The following is a 20,048-nucleotide window of genomic DNA, read 5'->3' as shown; positions in this document are numbered from 1 at the left end:
TCTGGATAAGTAGCTTCTCAGGAAAGAAACTGCTACAAAGCTTTGTCTGTTGGTGAAGAAGCTCTTTGAACAATAGTTACTGTCTCACCAAAATTTGGGCTTCTGAAGCTTAAGCAATCCAGCATGGTTAGGACAATGTGCAAGGCAACCATTAGGCATGAAAAAAATATAACTGAATTGGATGACTGTACAATCCTTTCGATCAAGTACCTTAAAGGAATATTGACAATAATGAATCAAAGTTCTTTGTTATAGATAGAGGGTTTCTTATCCAACATGTTGTGTGCCCTGAGAATAGAACTTTTTGTGACATTCGTAAAATCTTAATAACCTATTTTCAGAAACATTATACAGATGATATTGCTGTGGTATTTGACAGATATTCAGACAGCTCTCGGAACATAAAAACTATTGAACGCCGAAGGCGAACAATGAAGCGGACCTCATGAGAAATGTTATTTAAAGACGAGACATTATGCACTGAATAACAATCTGTCTTTCTTAGCAGCCTCATTAATAAGGAAATGTTTATTACACAGCTTGTGCAAAAACTAGACAGTTTAGGTACTGAAACCAGGATTGCGGATGACGATGCAGATGTTGAAATTGTTGCTAAAGCTATAAATGCCTCAAAATTTTACCAACAATTGATTATAATGGGTCATGATGTAGATCTTATTGTGTTACTTATCGCTCTCGCTCCAGATGACACAGACATAGCTCTGATGAAGAAAGGTAAACGTAGCATCAGAACAAAGTTTTACGGTTCTAAAGGTACATGTCACTCCTCACTCATTCATGAATGCAAGAATTCAGTACTGTTTCTTCACGCAGTAAGTGGTTGTGACAGCAGTTCAGAAAGCTGCAAGTTTTCCAACTATTCAACTGGAATCCCCAAATTCATAGTATTCCACAGATATTCAACGATCCTGCTTCCTCTCCTGATACCATTGCAAAAGCAGGAGAGAAATTTATACTCTCTCTCAACACAAAAACAGTAGAGAGTCCTGATGATAACTTTAAATGCTATTCAATTTCAATGTTTCAATGTACTTGTGGGTCAGGCAAACAATGGTGTCATATATTCTCTTGTTTGTCACTCACTACTGATGCAGGGCACCTCCACTCTTACCGAGTTTACCTACAAGTCCAGCTATTGCTGGGGAACAACCCCGATTCACATGAAATGACTACCGGCTCCAGAGAAAATACTGCTACTGATTTCATGCGGCTGCACTCAAGGCTGTGGAAGAAAGTGCGGATGTGGGAAGGCTGACCTACATTGCACAACAATGTGAAAACTGTTGTGGAAAAAGCTGCACTAATGTGCCTCACAGTGATTTGACAGAAGATTTGAATAATGGTTTTATGCAAAAAAATATTTAGAAGAATTTATTTGTTTGATAGATATTATGGTATTTTCATTGTCTACATGCAGTATGTATGATTGTAAATATATTACAACAAAAGTAATTTTTCATTAGTTTTACAGTAATTCTTAATTTTCATGAAAAATAATTTTCATTTAAATAATTTAAGTTGCATAAATCTAAAGTAAAAGACTATAAAGCAAAATTGTTCCATATAAATAAAAGTCTGTTTTAAAAGATAGGTCACTTTTTTTTACCTACAAATTTTAGCACTCATAAACTAATTACCTTGGTAAAATGTAAACGTCGTGAGACTAGGGCCTCCCGTCAGGTAGACTGTACACAGGGTGCAAGTCTTTCGATTTGACACCACTTCGGTGACATGAGCATCAATGGGGATGAAATGATGATGATTAGGACACCACAACACCCAATCCCTGAGCAGAGAAAATCTTCGACCCAGCCGGGAATCGAACCCAGGCCCTTAGGATTGACATTCTGTTGTGCTGATCACTCAGCTACTGGGAGTGGACGTTACCTTGGTTAATCATGCATTTAACCTTCTCTGAGTTGAATTTCACTAGAAATATTTTCTGTCATACAGATAACTTCGTTACATAACTGTTTTTCATCAAGTTTGGAAAAAAGGAAAATAAATTACATTAACAGGTGGAAGCGCCCCCTGTAGGGGAGGGAACTTTTCTGTTTTTTACTTCTTCATTCCCTAAGAGTGTTTTCCCAAAGTTTCAAAACTTTATAAATTTTCCCCCCACTTTTCCTTATCTGCCTGGACTATTTACTTTGTTTCATTATGTCCACACACACTTTTTGCTGAGAAAAATATTCCATCATTGTATAGCTCATTCATCTTCCTTCTTAAACTGTTATCTTTCTTCTCTTCTTCTGCTTGCAAGTCAGGTCTGGTGGTCCGACGGTAAATAGCACTTCTGGAAACTGAGAGGTTGCTGGATGGAGTCAACAGTAATTTTCAGTCTGCCTTCAGTCTAGCCTTCACCTCTGCACAATGTGAGGAATCGACAGGAATGACACATGGTTTGGCTTCCACCCTTCCCCTGGTCAGATAACAGCGATAGTTCAGGGACATGCACGTCCCTTTAGTGTGATCCAACTGAAAGACTTGCACCTGGCCACTGAGCTACACCTAGTTATTATCTGCAGACAACAAAGAGCTCAGCAAGTATTAGGATTAATCCTCACATCTTGCCAATATATCATCTTCTATTTATATTTGTTGACAACATAGTAGGCGACTTTTATTTTTCTGTCACAACCTTATTTGGTACTCGTCATGTACTTCTGTTTGGTCATTGATTCTTGTGCCTGTCCCAGTGCGCGACTGTAGTCTGCAGTTTTTTTTTTTTTTTTCTCCTGGTAAGAATTTTTCAAATCTCTGTATGTTTGAATGTGTCTGATTCATTCTAGCATACCACATGTTCTCTCAAAGATATTCTTGTTCATCTTAATCTAGTTGGCATCCTGGTCCAGGTCCTCTTTTGTCTAGGACATTAGACTTTGGGTACTGATTTTTCTTAGGTGACAGAAATAGCATTCTGTAGTTCAATGATGCTTTTGTCTGCATTGCAACCCATATTCTCAAGCATCTACATATTGAAATTTGCTTTGAATAGGTTCCAGTTCATTTTCTTGAGTTGCAAATCAGTTTTTGCATGCAGTGCTTACTTGTTTTTGTATCTCCAGGCTACAAGAGAAAGGGCGTAAGGTTGTGGTTGCTTGTTGTCATATTATTTATGACACGCCACAAAGACACATCATTAATAGAATGACGGTTTGCAAAGTTAGGTTATGTCTGTTTCTGCTCTTGCTCTGTTGTGCTACACAGATGTCTAACATAGCTTGTTTAGCTCTTGGAGATAGAATTCAACAATGATATCCAGTAGTTCTGCATCTCTATTGAGTGGCTCTATCGAAGTTCAGATTTGGCGTTAGCATCTAAAATAAAAAATGCTCCCGCTCTCTTCCCACCATAGCAGAAACCTTTAATTGCTACAGACAGGAATAAATTTCAATACAGAACATAAATGTTTGTTAACGAACACCTTTCTGATTCTATTGTGGCCTCTATGGCTTATTGTGTTTGATTTCCATCACAATGTTGCACTTGATTTTCTTGATCTACATTAATGATCTACCAATTATAATCAATGACAGAGAAAAACTAGTCATATTTGCTGATAAAACAAGTATTCTGATCAAAGGGCCCAACACACTGCAGGATACAACCCTGACCATCACTAAACAAGTACACAAATTGTTCGCAGCAAATGGCCTAAACCTAAATTTTTCAAAATTTTAATATAATGTAGCTTCAGATACCAAATAAAAAATTTCATGTTCCTGAACTGGATAGCAATTAGAAAATTTATGAAATCACACACAGAAAATTTCTAGTAATCCTGATAGACAGTCAGCTAAGATCAAAAAAGCAAATTGATCAGATAGTCAAGAAACTTGCTCAAGGTACTTCACACTAAGAGTAATTTCTCACTTTCTTGACAGAGAAATAATACTGTTATATTCTGTATATTTTTGCTCCATACTCTTGAACACTATAATGTTCTACGGATATGCTACAGGAGTTGAAAAAGTCTTCAAACTTCAGAAATGAGCAGTGAACTAATATACGGGGTCTTTAACAGAACATCCTGTATGGTTCACATCAAGTGTCTTAGGATATTTACTATTACCAGTTGACATAAGCTCACCAGAGAAGCAGTAAGCCACCCACTGATGAACTGTTAAGCCTTTACAGATGGCACAGCAATCAAGTCACTTGCTCGACCACTCACTCACTGCCTCCACATGAGCATAAGGAAGTGGCAGTCAGTGAGACGTAGAAGTTTCAAGCAAAAACTGTACATAAGCTTGGGTAAATGTAATGATATGACAATTGGCAAAAAAGGGCAATCGTGTCTGGCCATGCTCGTGACCATATAGCGTGTGAAGTTGTTGGATTTGTTGGTGCTTAGTGGCAGACTATTCAGTGTGTCTGGTGCTTAGTGGCAGACTATTCAATGTATCTACAAGAAGCAGTGTAACACTTCTGGCCACAAAACGTGACGTCAGAATTGTGACGTCCCTCTATCAGATCATGACAGGGGTCAGGAGGGGAATTAAAAGCCTTGTGAATCAAAATCAGTTCCAAATCTGACAGGAGTTACTGCAGGAAGTTAATGAAGGCCAATTCCAACCTGTTAATGAGAGAACATTGCAATGGAAACTGTGTCCAACAAACATTTGTAGTCAGTCACTTCAAGAGACACCACTGTTCACACTCACACAAAAAGCCGGGTGTCTTCAATGTGCTAGATATCATCGAATGTGGGCAGTAGCTGACTGGCAGAACTGAATGTATTTTTATCAAAACAAGACATGGTTGTCTCATTGGGAGGTCCGCGATCGTTCATTAAGTAAAATATGGCGTTTCAGTCTTCGATCGCTAGTCTTTATTCTCAATAACCGGTTTCGGGCTAGCTGCCCATCTTCAGATCATATGTTGTAGTTACAGAGTAACTTGTCCGTACAGAACACACAGTTCACTGTCATAAGTAAAGTAAATTTCCAATTTACTTTACTTATGACAGTGAACTGTGTGTTCTGTACGGACAAGTTACTCTGTAACTACAACATATGATCTGAAGATGGGCAGCTAGCCCGAAACCGGTTATTGAGAATAAAGACTAGCGATCGAAGACTGAAACGCCATATTTTACTGAATGTATTTTGACAAATCATGTTTTTTCCTATATTAAAATGATGCACATCAATGAGTACACAAAAGGCCAAGTGAAGCATGTCGTCCTGATTGTGTGCAAGGTCAGGTTCAAGCTGGTGCTGGGCTATGATGTTTTCCTTATCATAAACTGGGCTAACTCACCAAGGTGACCAATAACATGAACCCGCATGTTTATTTAAAGGTGTTGCCTTTCAGAAAACATCTACATGATAAGTATGCTGTTGATACTCCTAATTCTCAAGACAACAACAGCAAAGTTTATCAGGCTGAAAGAATATGGATTGGTTTCTTGAACATTGTGATTGGTTTCCACAAACACTTCCCCACACTCTTCATCACCACTGACCTGCAAAATTGCCTGACTTGAACCAAAAAAGAAAATTTGTGAGAAATGATGGAACAGTGAGTAAAACTCCAATAGTATCCCCACAATTTGGTCAAATTGCATGATGAAATCCTCAATGAGTGCCTTAACTTGGATGTGATGTACCTGCACAACCTCATGGACTCACTTTCTAACCAAATCCATGCTGTTATGAAGTCAAAGGGTAAAACTACACAGTGTTAAATAATGTAAGCAATGATTTATCTAGGGGTGACTAATTTTTTGTCTGTTGAGCTTATGTACTTACTGATGATGGTTGCAGCAAACAAGAGGGCATCATTTCAGGAAAATTGTGGCATTTACAATCAGGACACAGGACTGATTAAAAGTTTCCATTAAAGCTCTGCAACTCTCATTAGGATAAAAATATGTACTCTCAGGAGAAAATTTATATTTTAATTTGAAAATGTTAGATTATATATATATATATCTTTTAGGATAAAAATGTGTACTTTCATTCATTTTACTATTTTAACCACTCAGTTAAACTTATGCCAACAAATAGCATGTTTTAATTAAAAGCAACCAAACGTTTTTAGAATATAAGTAAAATGGTAATATGTGATATATAAAATGTACATATAATACTGTAGTGTCTCATTTGACTTGTCACAATTACTAGTACACTACTTGTACAATATGTAATCAACAAGACCAAATAAAAAGTCAAATCAAATCAGAGAGACCAAATGCATCCACATATAAACACAGACAGGAAAACACTAAAACAGTTTTATAACTGGTTCACATGAAACGGTTAAACCGTTAAACTTACAAAGACTCATTTTACATAAAATCAAATCAGCTCACAGGTGCCAGAAGTAGTTATCATTGGAGACAAGCTGCATGGAGTTCCTAGGCATCCTAATGACTAATAAACTGAGGTGGCATCAGTATATAAATAAATTAATCTGAAGATGAGTTCTGTCTGCTTTCTCTCTGGTTATGTTGATCTACAGGTGAGATTGATGACAAACTTTACATACTTTCATTCTATACCATTCTATGGTACAACTCTCTGAGACAAGGTGCACAAAGTATTTATTCTACACCATCACACAATAAACATATTATGTAAAAAAGGTTGACAACTGTTCAACAGAATTTGGGATTAAAAATTCCATAACAGTATGGCACACAGTAAAATGTTGCAGCACACTGGCTGAGAAAGCGTAATCTACATTATGCTTAGTAGTATAAGTTGGAAATCAAATACTACAACATTTGGCAGGACAGAAAGAGCATGGGGGAATACCTGAATGGGTTAAGTGATAAACCATAGGTGGAAACTCCACAGAATTTAATTGAAGCATGGTAGACAAACATATTGTTCCTGACCTCAGGGCCATAGTTTGCAAAAGGCTACGGTACTAAATGAGCTAGAATGTCAATAACATTAATTCTTGTAATTAACAATAAATGTGCACTTAGGGTGAAAAGTGAAATTCACAGTCACAATGCTGCAAGCAAATATAATTTTGATATAGACACTGTGGCAATGTCTAGCTTTCAGTAATGAGTTTTACTCTGTTGCAAAAGGTTGCCTGTGGACATTCCAAAACAAAGTAAAAGAGCATATTATTAGCCATTGCTATAATTTATAAGAACATTTGGGATCATTCAACTAACATTAAGGTCCATATTAAACAGAGTTTCAGCTTCTCTAGCTGACAGAGTTTATGTAAAATTACATGAAAGCTTGGTTTTAAGAATTAGAGAAATAGTAGTAGCTGAGAAGTTTAAGATGAAAAGCAATAGCTGTTTTTCAAATAAAGTAATCTAGAATTATAAGGACAATTTACAGAAGTTGCTGCTTCATGCTGTTAATATACAGCTTCACTTATTCCACAGCCCCAAGGACAGGATTTATGGAACATGACTTACGAACAAAACAAATCAATGAATGTATGAACAGTGCTTTGTCAATGTTATAGCTTAGCTTATAGCCACAAAACTTGTATTTAGCAATTAGGTTTCATTTTAATACAAAAATAAACATTAAAATGAAACTTTAATTGAGTCAGTAAGATTATTGTTATTTTTGTTAAAATGTGCCCATAGGCAGCTTATCCAAACAGCACATGTAGTACATACCACAGGCCTCACACTCTCAGGGGCCCCATAATACACCGACCAGTTTTATTGGGGAGGGGGAGGGGGGAATTGACCATTAGTAGTTTTGAATAGCAAATAATAACACTGTATAGAATTATGTGCACAAGACTGTGCAGCATTTTTTAATCATTGGAAATAACATATCACTGACACACAGTTGTGCATTTGAGCATTAGAAGAATACATTCAAAATAATTCTATTTTATTAAATGACTGTTTACTTGTTACAAATTGGCATAAGAGTTTAATTAACATGTTGTACTCCACTGCTGTGTATTGCTATGAACCTGCACCACATTATTGTGGCAGAGTTTGTTGACTTTACATTGTGAACTAAACCTCCTAAAATTGTATATCAATGTACACTTGCATCAAACATCTTGGCTCAGTAAACTGTAGAACAATCACAATTCTTTCAAAGGTTGACAACTGTTCAACAGAATTAATGTTATTGACATTCTAGCTCATTTAGTACCGTAGCCTTTTGCAAACTATGGCCCTGAGGTCAGGAACAATATGTTTGTCTACCATGCTTCAATTAAATTCTGTGGAGTTTCCACCTATGGTTTATCACTTAACCCATTCAGATATTCCCCCATGCTCTTTCTGTCCTGCCAAATGTTGTAGTATTTGATTTCCAACTTATACTACTAAGCATAATGTAGATTACGCTTTCTCAGCCAGTGTGCTGCAACATTTTACTGTGTGCCATACTGTTATGGAATTTGTCATGGCCCAGAGGTCAAACTTTTATAAGTTTATAATTGTCATGGCCCAGAGGTCAAACTTTTATAAGTTTATAATACTAGAGACTCACTACGTGTAAACAGTGTTTTTTCTCCCTTCTTAATACAAGCCAACAAGCCAACTTTGAAGTCAAGAGTTTTAGTGTCTTATGTTATTTTGATTAAGTTTCTCAGGAACGGTTCACAAAATCAAGTACATGGGATCTGTTGACACTTAAATAGTGAAATAAAATTTTATTACATGTTACTTTCAAATGTTACATGGGAATGAAATAATAAACTGAAAATCATATGAGTACATACAGCTGAATAGGGGTCCTACAGTTCATCAATGCTATGAGCCCTGCACATTCTTAAACCTACCCCACTGACATATAACACATGGCAAGTAGTTTTGCCTTATTGAGAGGTTAAGTATGTGACATACTGGTAAGCAGCTTCAGTAAATGGCTAGCAAATGCTGAATCGTGATTATGTTTGTCTCGCTGAGTGAAATATGATCTTGAGCTGAAAAAAATTATATGGAGTCAGGAGATTTGACTGTTTTGTGAAACATATGCCATGACAATTAACTTAGAATTTTCCAACAATGAGTATATATTTGAACTTTGAACATCATTGTGAAAGACACTGCTGGAATTTTTACCTTAATGTTAGTTTGTATTGTCACCCTGAACTTTAATATTTTTTACATTTTTCTGTACCATCTATACAGTCCTTTGTCCAATTCAAACTCATTTATGATTCAAAACAGAGATTCCATGACTTACCAAAAGGGAAAGCGCTGGTAGATAGGCACAATAAAAAACACACAAACACACACACAAAATTTCGAGCTTTCGCAACCCCCGGTTGCTTTGTCAGGAAAGAGGGAAGGAGAGGGAAAGATGAAAGGATGTGGGTTTTAAAATCCACACATATAAAGGTATTTAAATCTGCCAGCTTCTGAAGACAGCAGAAGTGTTGACGAGAGAAGAGTGGTGAAGGAAAAAGGCTGCTGAGGCTTAGGAAATGGGGAGAGCTCAGAAAAGTCACCCAGAACCCCGAGTCAGGGCAGACTTACTGGAGGGGATGAGAAGGATCGGCTGGTTCTAACTCCCATATGGATGGGGATAGAGGTTAGGAGTACCAGTAACCCCTGACATCTATGCTGACCTACATGACATATGTTGTGCAGGAACTACTGGAATTCATTTCACAGGCTGTACATGTGGATGGGCACAGCCGAGCACAGAGAAGGGGAAGATGAGGTGCACTGAGAAAGAGTGGGGAAAGAGATGGACAGACAGAGAGGAGAGAGCAAAATGGACAGGTAGAGGTGTGAGGATGAAATGGACAAAGAGGTGGGGTAGGGAGAGAAGGACAGAGAGAAAGAGGGAGGAGGAGATGGAAAGTGAGGGGGTTTGCAAGAAATGGACAGGGGTATACGGAGGAGGAGGCAGGCAGAGAGACAGGGAAGGAGAAGATGGATAGAGTGAGCAGGAGGAGGAAAATTAGAGGGAGAAGGGGAGGAGGGGATGGGCAGAGAGAAAGGGGATGAAGGAGGTGGAGAGGAAGGGGGGGGGGGAGAGAAAAACAGAGACAGGAGGAGGAGAATATGGAAACAGATATGGACACAGAGAAGGGGGAGAATGAGATGGATAGTGAGAGGGGGCAGCAGAGGATGGAATGAGATGGGGGGGGGGAGGAGATGGACAGAGCTAGTGGAGATGGACAGGGAGAGTGGGAGGAGGAAAGGATAAAGTGAGGGGGGATGAGGAATGAATAGAGTGAGGTGGAAGAGTAAATGGACAGAGAGAGTGGGAGGAGAAGATGGAAGGAGATAGGAGAAACAGATAGACAGAGAGGTCAGAGAAGAAGGAAATGGAAAGAGAGAGCGATGAGGAGATGGACAGAGAGAGGGGCAGGATGAGGAGATGTGAACAATGTATGTGCCATACACATTCACAGGTGAAGCCATGGGTAACTGACTAGTTATATCTATTGCTGAAACAGAAGAGTGTAGTGTTAATCTGCTGACACTCTTGGCTCAGAACTGTAGTTTTCAGAATCTATAGAGGACTCGTCACTTATGACAGTATTGAGTAACTCATCCCCATCATTATTCCCAAGTATCTCCATGAACTTTTCCTCAGTACAACCATGATGCCTTGTCATTTTCCTTCTAGAACAGATGAGGAAAAACAATGATGCCAAATCCTGATAAGCAATAAAACATAAAGCAAAGTTGAATGCAGAAGAATTAGATCAAAGCAGACAAAGAATCTCAACACAACAACTAGAACTGTGGGATGGCATATCTGTACTCATTATTAGTGTTCATCAGTCAACAAGGAGGCCAGAGTATACCATTGAAATAAAATCCAAAGACCCTGCTTAATTTGTCAACATCACCTGGGGAGCTGCAGAGGTGATGAGTTAACTCATCAACAGCAGTCAAATGGTTAAAACATCACAACCCTTTTCATCACTACAGTAACTGTTCTATTAATCTATCACAGATGTAACATACATGACTAAAACTCGGAATTTCTGCCATTTTAAAATTGTTCCAACACAATAAAGGCGTATAAATGTAACTATTTGAAGCCATAGCTTGGAGAACTAGAACACATACTTGGAACTAAATGGTCTCTGGGTAAAAATTAAGTTGAAATATATCACACCTTTAAAACTAGACTCTTTTTTTCCTTACAAATTAAATACTTCTAAAATAGTGTCCTGACATCTTGTAAACATACAGAAATAACTATGTTAAGTTCATTTTCACAATCAGGTTTTATTTGGTTATATTTTAAAAATTAGTACATAAATACATCAGTCTTTAAAGTTTGTGTGAATTATTTTTAGAGAAAAGCTCAAATAAATATCTTCACATATTGTATTCTGAAATGTCACTGTTTTAATATTCCAATTAGCTCATTTACCAACTAATGTAACATATCTTGTTTTCATTGATGCATGTGTAAAAATTTCTTCAATAGCAGTGATATCCAGCTTGTGCAAAAAACAGTGTACACAAATGACACATTAAACTTAATGTTAATAAATGTTTTGAGAGAACTCTTTTTTAGTAATTGTGTTGGAACAGTGAATTCGGTATTGTTGCAAGACATTTCAGATCAAAATTGTACATGTTAACATAAGGTAAAGTCAATTAAATTAACTCACACATTCACTTTTGTAAGTTTGTTATGGATAAGGCACTGTGGTGTTTTTGTAAAGATATCAGAAAATTCTACAGAACTGCAATAGCCTGTCAGGAGTTGTATGAAATATTACTCAGCGATTTTTGTTGACAGTCCACAAACCTGCAATAAAATAATGAATTTGTGTTAGTTAGTTATTTGTTCCATAGATCATATTCTCTGTACACTTTATGATGTGAAACATTTCAACAGAGCATAGGCTTTTTCCATAAAAACAAGAAATTATTTCTATTCAAAAGTGACTCTATGATACAGAAGGAGTTTTTAAGAAAAAAAAAAACTTCAATGCACTTTTCAAAACACTTCTGATATCTGTCAGACACTTTCTTTCAATGCACAGATCATCCAAGAGTTTTATAGCAGCGTATTTCACTCCTTTCTGTTCCAAAGTTATATTCATTAAAGGATAATGCACATCACTTTCCCTTCTAGTGTTGTACTTGTGAAAATTTCTGTTACTCTCAAATGCAAATGGGTTGCTGATAACAAATTTCGTAAGTGAATAAATATACTGTGAGGGTGTAATTACTACTCCGAGATGCTTAAAGAGATACCTGCAAGATTTATGTGTGTGGACCTCACTTTCTTTTTTGCACTGAACACCTTTTGCATAAGTGAGAAGTTACCCTAGAATATTATCCCATAAGACATCATCAGTGAATGAAAATATGCAAAAGATGTACCTTAATGACTTCTGTCTCCAAAGTTGGCAATTATTCTTATGGAAACAGAAGCTGTACCTACATATTTTAACAGATCTATTATACAGTTTTTTCCAGATTAAGTTTTGATGAATATGTATATCAATAAACTTACCAACCTTGTTTAATATTTTCTGTTTGTATGCTAACTTAAAAGGAGATGAGATATTTGTGATACTGTAAAAAGACAATAAAAGCAAATGCAACTACAGTTACTTTTAAAAATAGGTTATCTCATCAGAACGTATTATTTTTATAGCACTTCATGATCTCATGTTCAATGAACCATTATGTCTATTCATCACTCATTATCTCATGGCAGACAGATCTTATGCAAAACAGATTTGGTTTTACCATTTCCCACAAAGAATGTGGTAATACTGTAATTATTTTCTCCACTCACTGCACTGCTTCTATTCTTGACAGGTAGTCCATTTCTGGTTACAACCAGAGACACACTCACCACTCAGTTTCATTATAATCAGAACTTTATTACATAAAATACTGGTATTCCTTTTCAACATCCAGATTCTAAATTATTTTATGATTTGCAGGCAGAATTCAACAAGTTATAAGGTGTAACATGGAATCTCTGTAAAACTTGTTAACTCAAAGCTTCTCATGCAGGATCTTACGAACATCTGCTGATTCATTCCCAGCAGTGCCCTTAGTATGATAATAGCTGCAGCAGGCATCCTACTCAGTCACAGTTTTGACTCAAAACTCATTTTCTACAGTAGCAGTCATCAGCGGTCATTCCATCCCACTTCTGTCTTCAAGGTGTTTTCTTTGAAGTGATACCAGGTTTTTATGGATTTCTTGCCATAATACCCATTTGAAGAATGTGTATAGTGTTTCTTCTGGAAGATGGAAGGAGAGAGTATTACAGTAAAACTTTGTTTTCACATTCCCACTTCTTATGTTTTCCCAATTCCTATTTTTGTCAGTTCCAACAGAAGTCCTATTATCTCAATACAATGATGCTTTCCCATCATTAATGATTCTGTGATACACCATATCCCACATTTTAAGTTTTCTCTGGCATTATCACAACCTTTAACTCTAATTCATACAGACTGCTCGAAAAAGTGCATTGTATTCCTGTTCAAAGTCAGCACTGGTTTAGCGTAGTAAGAAAGATTTTCATTGACAGTATGTAGGGTATCCTGGCCACCTGCATTAAAGGTTTGCAGTGTTTGAGATGGTGGGAAATTGTGATGAATCACTGCCCTAATGGTAATTGCGATCTGACAATAGTGACTTTACTAGCACCCTTCCTTCTGCTCATTGAATTGTATTACAACAGCTTTAATTTAATTATAAAGTCATTTGTACAAATAAACATTGCTTTTAAAAACAGCTGCCTCTATAATGAGCATCCACAAATCATTGTTACTTCCTCATAAAATATGCTAATCCACACTAGACATGCAGTATTAGGGTGGCACCACCTGACGTCAGATGTAAACATACCTCCTCAAGATGCTCTGTAACATGACAACAGTTTCCACCCTATTTCTCACCCAGGAGAACCCTGAACTGAGTGACCTCCTTGTCAAGAACAAGCTGTAGATTTCATGCTTATTTTTCTCTGTTTAAGAAGACTCTCAACTTTAATATTTTAACCCATGTTGTGTTACAAGTTTTATTTACCATAATTTTATAATGATTATCAATAACAAATTTCACATTAGAACACAAATATCTTTTTAATAAGATTTCATGAAAGACTTTTGCTTCCGTGTTTTATTTAGACCATTGGACAGGATGGAACTAAGAGAGAAACCCATGTGCAAATGCCCTTGAGATTATCATGAAGGCAGTGGTGAGTGCTAAAACACACAAATGTGTGCTTCCTTCTTTGTTCCAATCATGTCCAATGGTGTAAATAAAATATGGAAACAAAAGACTTTTTTGAAACCACATTAAAAAGATATCCATGTTGTAATATATTGGTTAAAATACTTAAGTTAGCTGTCTTCATAAACAGATAATAACAGCCACGAACTCTGCAGCTTGTTGCTGAAAAGGACGTCACTCAGCTCAGGAATGTCCTGGGTGAAAAAGAGGGCAGAAATTCTCATCATATTGCACAGCATCTTGAGGAGGACTGTTTACATCTGACATCAGGTCCTACCAACGTCAGACTGCACAGCTAATATGGATTAGCATGTTTCACACAGAAGTAACAATAATTTGTGAAAGCCCATTATAGAGACGGCTTAAATTAAAGCTGTTGTAACACAATCCGATGAGCAGAATGAAGGCAGCTACTGGAGTCTTTCCCATCAGATAATTTCAGTTGTCACAACAGAAGAAAGAAGGCAGTCAACAGGAGATGTTTCAAATCATGCCAACTTGCCACAAAAAGTTATGAAAAGGTCTAGGCAGAAAGTCCTCTTGTCATTAAAAAATAAAAATGATTACTGCACATTTAATCAGGAATTCTGAAATAAAATGTGCCACTAGATTAAACTTCACCAAAAGTAGTCAGTATAATTTATATTCTACCTTTTCCATATAGTGAATGTTCGTTTGAATGCAACAAGGGAGCTGCAATTCTAATAATGATCATGAAAAAACAGTACTGTACCAGTAATTATAAGCAGACAAACACTAGTGTAAAAGTCACATTCTGTACTAGCTTGCAGCAGTGCCTACGAATGAAATGATCAGAAAAGATGGGAAATGTACTTCTGTGGAAGAAAAAAAATTTCAATTTTACAACATGTAGATTCGCATGTTAGATGAGGAGTTCAGTTAGTGTAGGAACTTGGACTTCGCCTTTGATCCTGAAAGTGATTGTGAGAAACCAGCCTAAAATTGAAGCCAATGTGAGACAATCTGGTTCATTGGCAAACAAGCATACATACATTAGGCCATCAGCATATGATTCTTTTGGATAAACTTGTTGCAGAGTGGACTTCGACTTGATGGCAATATACTGGCAGAAAAGGTGCTTCAGTTTGCTGCAAAAAATGAGGATGCCCAACATCCCAGCTTCAAATGGTCAGACCGATTGATTTAAAACTCGCCGTAACACTGTGTAGTGAAAGTGTAAGTGTTGATAGCGGAACCGTGAACCAATGGAAAGAAGATCTGTAAAATATCTTTAAAAAATATGATCCAAAAAAAATATTTTTAATGTTCATTACACTCGTATGTTTTGTAGCATGTTACTAAGTAGTCTGAAGCTTAAGGGACCAGTCAACCAGAATAAATGCACAAAGAAGTGGAACACAGAAGTACTAAGAAATGAAGAGATGCTGTTCAATTTCTCTGAGGCTATAGACACTGAGATAATAAATAGCTCAGTAGGCAGTTCATTTGGAGAAGAATGGAAATGTATAAAAAGGGCAGTGAAAGAAGTTGGAGAGAAAAATGTAAGTACAAGGAAACCATGGGTAACACAAGAAATACCTCAGTTGACCAATAAAAAAGGAAGTACAAAAATGTTCAGAGAAATTCAGGCATACAGAAATACAGATCACATGAATGAAATAAACAGGAAGTGCAGGGAAGATAAGGCGATATGGCTACATGAAAAATGTGAAGAAATCAAAAAAGAAATTATTACGGGAAGGACTCGCTCACCACACAGAAAAATTAAAACAAACTTCAGTGACATTAAAACTAAGGGTAGTAACATTAACAGAGCAGTGGGAATTCAATTGTTAAATGCAGGGGAGAGGGCAGACAGGTGGAAAGAGTACATTGAGGACCTCTGTAAGGGGAAGGACTTATCTGATAGAGTGAAGAAGAAACTGGAGTTGATAGGGAAGAGATAGGGGATATAGTATTAGAATCTGAATTTAGAAGAGCTTCGGAAGACATAACATTAAATATGACAGAAGGGATAGATAATATTTCACCACAACTTATAAAATCACTGGGGCAGGGGGCAACAAAGCGACTGTTCACATTGGTTTGTAGAATGTGTGGAACTGGTGATATACTGTTGGAATTGTGTGGACAATATATTTCGTGTGTGTCAGCGCAAAGTGCACTGTGTAAAATAGACCTCTTTGGCACTGTCTAACACTCTTTGTGTGCACTAATTATTCTGTTGTGTTCACTGTACATTTTTTTTTTTTTTTTGTTCTTGAATGTGCAAATATAATTATTAGTAAAATGTCCTTTTTTTTCCCTTAATACTTATTCAGCTGCACAAATTCCAATAGGTTATGGGCCCAGGCTGCATTTGGAATAAGTATATCAATAAAATAGTAGGGAGAAAGTATTGGAAAAGTTCCAATTTACATGAAGTGCGAGTTAGCCTTACAAGATGATCGCAATTTTTTTTCGGCATTATTTTTCAGTGTTCTTTACGGAAATAAAAAGCAAGTTACTGTTAAGAATGAGTGCAGCATAAATTCCACAGATTGAAAGACTTATAGGTCGCGAAAACTATGCAACCTGGAAGTTTGCAGTAGAAGCGTATTTACGTTTAGATGACCTATGGGACGTGGTAGATGGGACAATGAAATCCACAGATCAGAATTATTCAAATAAAGATAGGAAAGCAACATCAAAATTGATATTACTGATTGATTCGGTGAATTATGTTCACGTGAAAAAAGCTGCTACAGCGAAAGAAGTCTGGGACAATTTACGAACTGCATTCGAGGATGGTGGTCTTACGGGAAAAGTAGGATTATTATGCGAGTTAATTACCACTCGTCTGGACAAATGTAAGAGTGTAGACGAATATGTTAACAAAATAATAACCATGCCGAACCGACTGAGAAACATCAGATTCGAGATCGCTGACGAATGGATAGGAACATTGCTGTTGGCAGGACTGCCCGAAAGGATGCACCTATGATTATGGGACTTGAAAGCTCGGGTATACCAATCACAGGTGACAGTGTTAAGGTGAAAATCGTGCAGGACGTAAAGAGTGCTCCAAGCTGTTGTACATTGGAGAAGGAAGGTGCGTCTGCTCTCTACTCAAAAAACAAAAAGCAGAAACCGGAGAGGTGCTATAAATGTCAGAAGATGGGACATATTGCGTCTCAGTGCAAAGAAAAAGTAAGCCCAAGATCAGACACTCTGCAAAAGAGGTATGTTACTGATAGCCCAGAGAGAAGGACCTACAAAAGCATTATAAAGAATAGAACCCCTTATGAGATATGGATAGGAAAGAAACCTGATCTAAGCAATATAAGGGTTTTTGGTTGTGATGCAATGGCACATATTCCAAAACAGCTAAGAGGAAAATGGGATCCGAAAGCTAAAAAGTATATTTTTGTAGGCTATTGTGAAAATTCAAAGGGCTGCCGATTAATGGATCCATTGACTAAAAAGATTGTCACAAGTAGAGATGTAATATTCTTTGAAAATAGAAAGGACTCAAAAGAGAGCAAAACCACTAAGTCAACTGCACCTAGTTCAGAAGGTGAAACCTTGTGTGAGGAAATAGAAAGTGAAGAAGAGGAAGACGACAGCCAAGGACAAATGGATACAATTTATGATGACAATGACTTAGAGGATGAAAAAATGAAGAAAACAATGTAAGGCGTTCTTCTCGTGTGCCAAAACCAAAGGAATATCCGGATTTTGAGATGTATACAGCACAGTCTTTTAATGATGAGCCGAGAACAGCAGAAGAAGCAATGAGTGGCCCAAACTCTCAAGAATGGAAAGAAGCGATGAAGAGAGAATTAGAATCTTTATATCAGAACGAGACCTTTGAATGGGTAGATATGCCAGGAGATAAGAAACCACTGCAGGCAAGATAGGTATTCAATTTGAAGAACCCTGAAAGCTTATCACCAAAATACAAAGCAAGACTTTTGGTAAAAGGATATTCACAAAAACAAGGGGTAGATTACGAAGAACCTTTTTCACCTGTAGTCAAGTATGCATCATTGAGATATCTTTTAGCCTTGGCAGTAAAATGAAATTTAATAATTCATCATATGGATGTTAAAACGGCATATTTCAATGGGAATTTGGAGGAGGACATATATGTCATTCCACCAAGGGAAGCCATAAAAACCAGATCAGAAAGTAAAAAGATTTGGCGTTTGAGAAAAAGTATTTATGGACTTAAACAAAGTGGACGTTGCTGGAATCGATGTCTACATGAAACTCTAATAAATATGAATATGAAGCAATCCAAGGCAGATCCCAGCATGTACTATAAAGGGAGAGAAGAAGAAATAATAATAATGGCAATATGGGTGGACGATTTCTTTATCCTGACTGAAAGTGAAGGCCAAATGAGAATTTTCAAGAAACAGCTGCAAACCAAGTTTAAGGTGCATGATTTGGGAGAAGTCAAACGTTATTTAGGTATGCAGATTACTAAGGATGAAGAAAGACAAGAATTGAGCATAAGTCAATCATCATACATGGAAAATATATTAAAGAAATTTGGCATGAGTGATTGCAAACCCATAAGTACTCCAATGGAAGTAGGAGTGAAGTTAAGTGTAAATGAGACTGATGTGAAATGTGACAAGAATGTTCCTTATTTAGAAGCAGTAGGGAGTCTGTTATATTTGTCTCAAACGTCACGACCCGACATTGCTTTTGCCACCAAGGCAGTGAGCAGATATTGCAGAGACCCAAAGGAAAAGCACTGGAAAGCTGTAAAGAGGATATTCTGATACCTAAGAGGAACCTCAAACTATGAGTTAAAATACCATAGAGATGGTAACGCAAAACTAGAGGGATATAGCGATGCGGACTGGGGGAGTGAATTGGGAGACAGATACTCCACCACTGGCTGCTGTTTTAAATTAATGGGGGGCCTCACATCATGGTCCTGTCAAAAACAAAAAACTGTTGCATTGAGCACCGCAGAGGCCGAGTATATGGCACTATCTTACACCACACAGGAAGCATTATGGCTATGAACATTAATAAGTAAAATAGAACCCAATTTAATTGAGGAACCTGCAACCATCTTCTGTGACAATAAGGGAGCCATAAGCCTAGCTAAAAATGATGTTACTATTGCTAGGACAAAGCATATTGATATACGGCACCATTTCATTCGGGACCACATAGAGCGACAGAACATTGCCGTGGACTATCTGCGCACAGAAGACATGTTAGCTGACCTTCTGACCAAACCCTTGGAAAGGGAGAAGTTTGAGAAGATTGTGGGACTATTTGGTTTATCTTGTGGAAGCAACACACAAAATATAAGTTCAAGGAGGGGTGTTGGAATTGTGTGAACAATATATTTCGTGTGTGTCGGCGCAAAGTGCACTGTGTAAAATAGACCTCTTTGGCACCGTCTAACACTCTTTGTGTGCGCTAATTATCCAGTTGTGTTCGCTGTAAATTTTTTTTGTTCTTGAATGTGCAAATATAGTTATTAGAAAAATGTCCGTTTTTTCTCCTTAATACTTATTCAGCTGTGCAAATTCCAATATATACCATCAACTTTGGAAAAACATCATCCACACAATTCCCAAGATAGCATGGGTCAACAAGTGTGTGAAGAAGAATGGAAAAGGAAACTGAGGATCTCTTAGATGATGATCAGTATGATTTTAGGAAAGGTAAAGATACCAGACAGTCAGTTTTAACATTGTGGTTGATAATGGGAGCAAGACTGAAGAAAACTCAAGACATAGGATTTGTAGACCTGTCAAAAGTGTTCAACAATATAAAATGGTGCAAGGTGTTCAAAGTCCTGAGAAAAATAGGGGTAAGCTATATGGAAAGGTGGGTAATATACAATATGTACAAGAATCATGAGGGAACAATAAGAGAGGAAGACCATGAACAA

General features: G+C 37.1%; 1 protein-coding gene across 1 annotated transcript in view; it reads right to left on the bottom strand.

Annotated features, from left to right (window-relative positions):
• Positions 1–11,486: 11,486 nt before the first annotated feature.
• LOC126263361 (neural-cadherin-like) overlaps positions 11,487–20,048 on the bottom strand; it is a 454,211-nt gene continuing 445,649 nt past the window's right edge. Inside the window, exon 25 of the mRNA XM_049960451.1 lies at positions 11,487–11,702. Within this exon, the coding sequence (XP_049816408.1) occupies positions 11,651–11,702 (52 nt within the window). The 3' untranslated portion in view covers positions 11,487–11,650. The remainder of the gene's footprint in view (positions 11,703–20,048) is intronic.

Source organism: Schistocerca nitens, chromosome 6 (assembly GCF_023898315.1).
Source record: "Schistocerca nitens isolate TAMUIC-IGC-003100 chromosome 6, iqSchNite1.1, whole genome shotgun sequence".
NCBI lineage: Eukaryota > Metazoa > Arthropoda > Insecta > Orthoptera > Acrididae > Schistocerca > Schistocerca nitens.
Note: the sequence above shows the minus strand (reverse complement) of the source record. Positions and strands in the feature narration are given on the sequence as shown.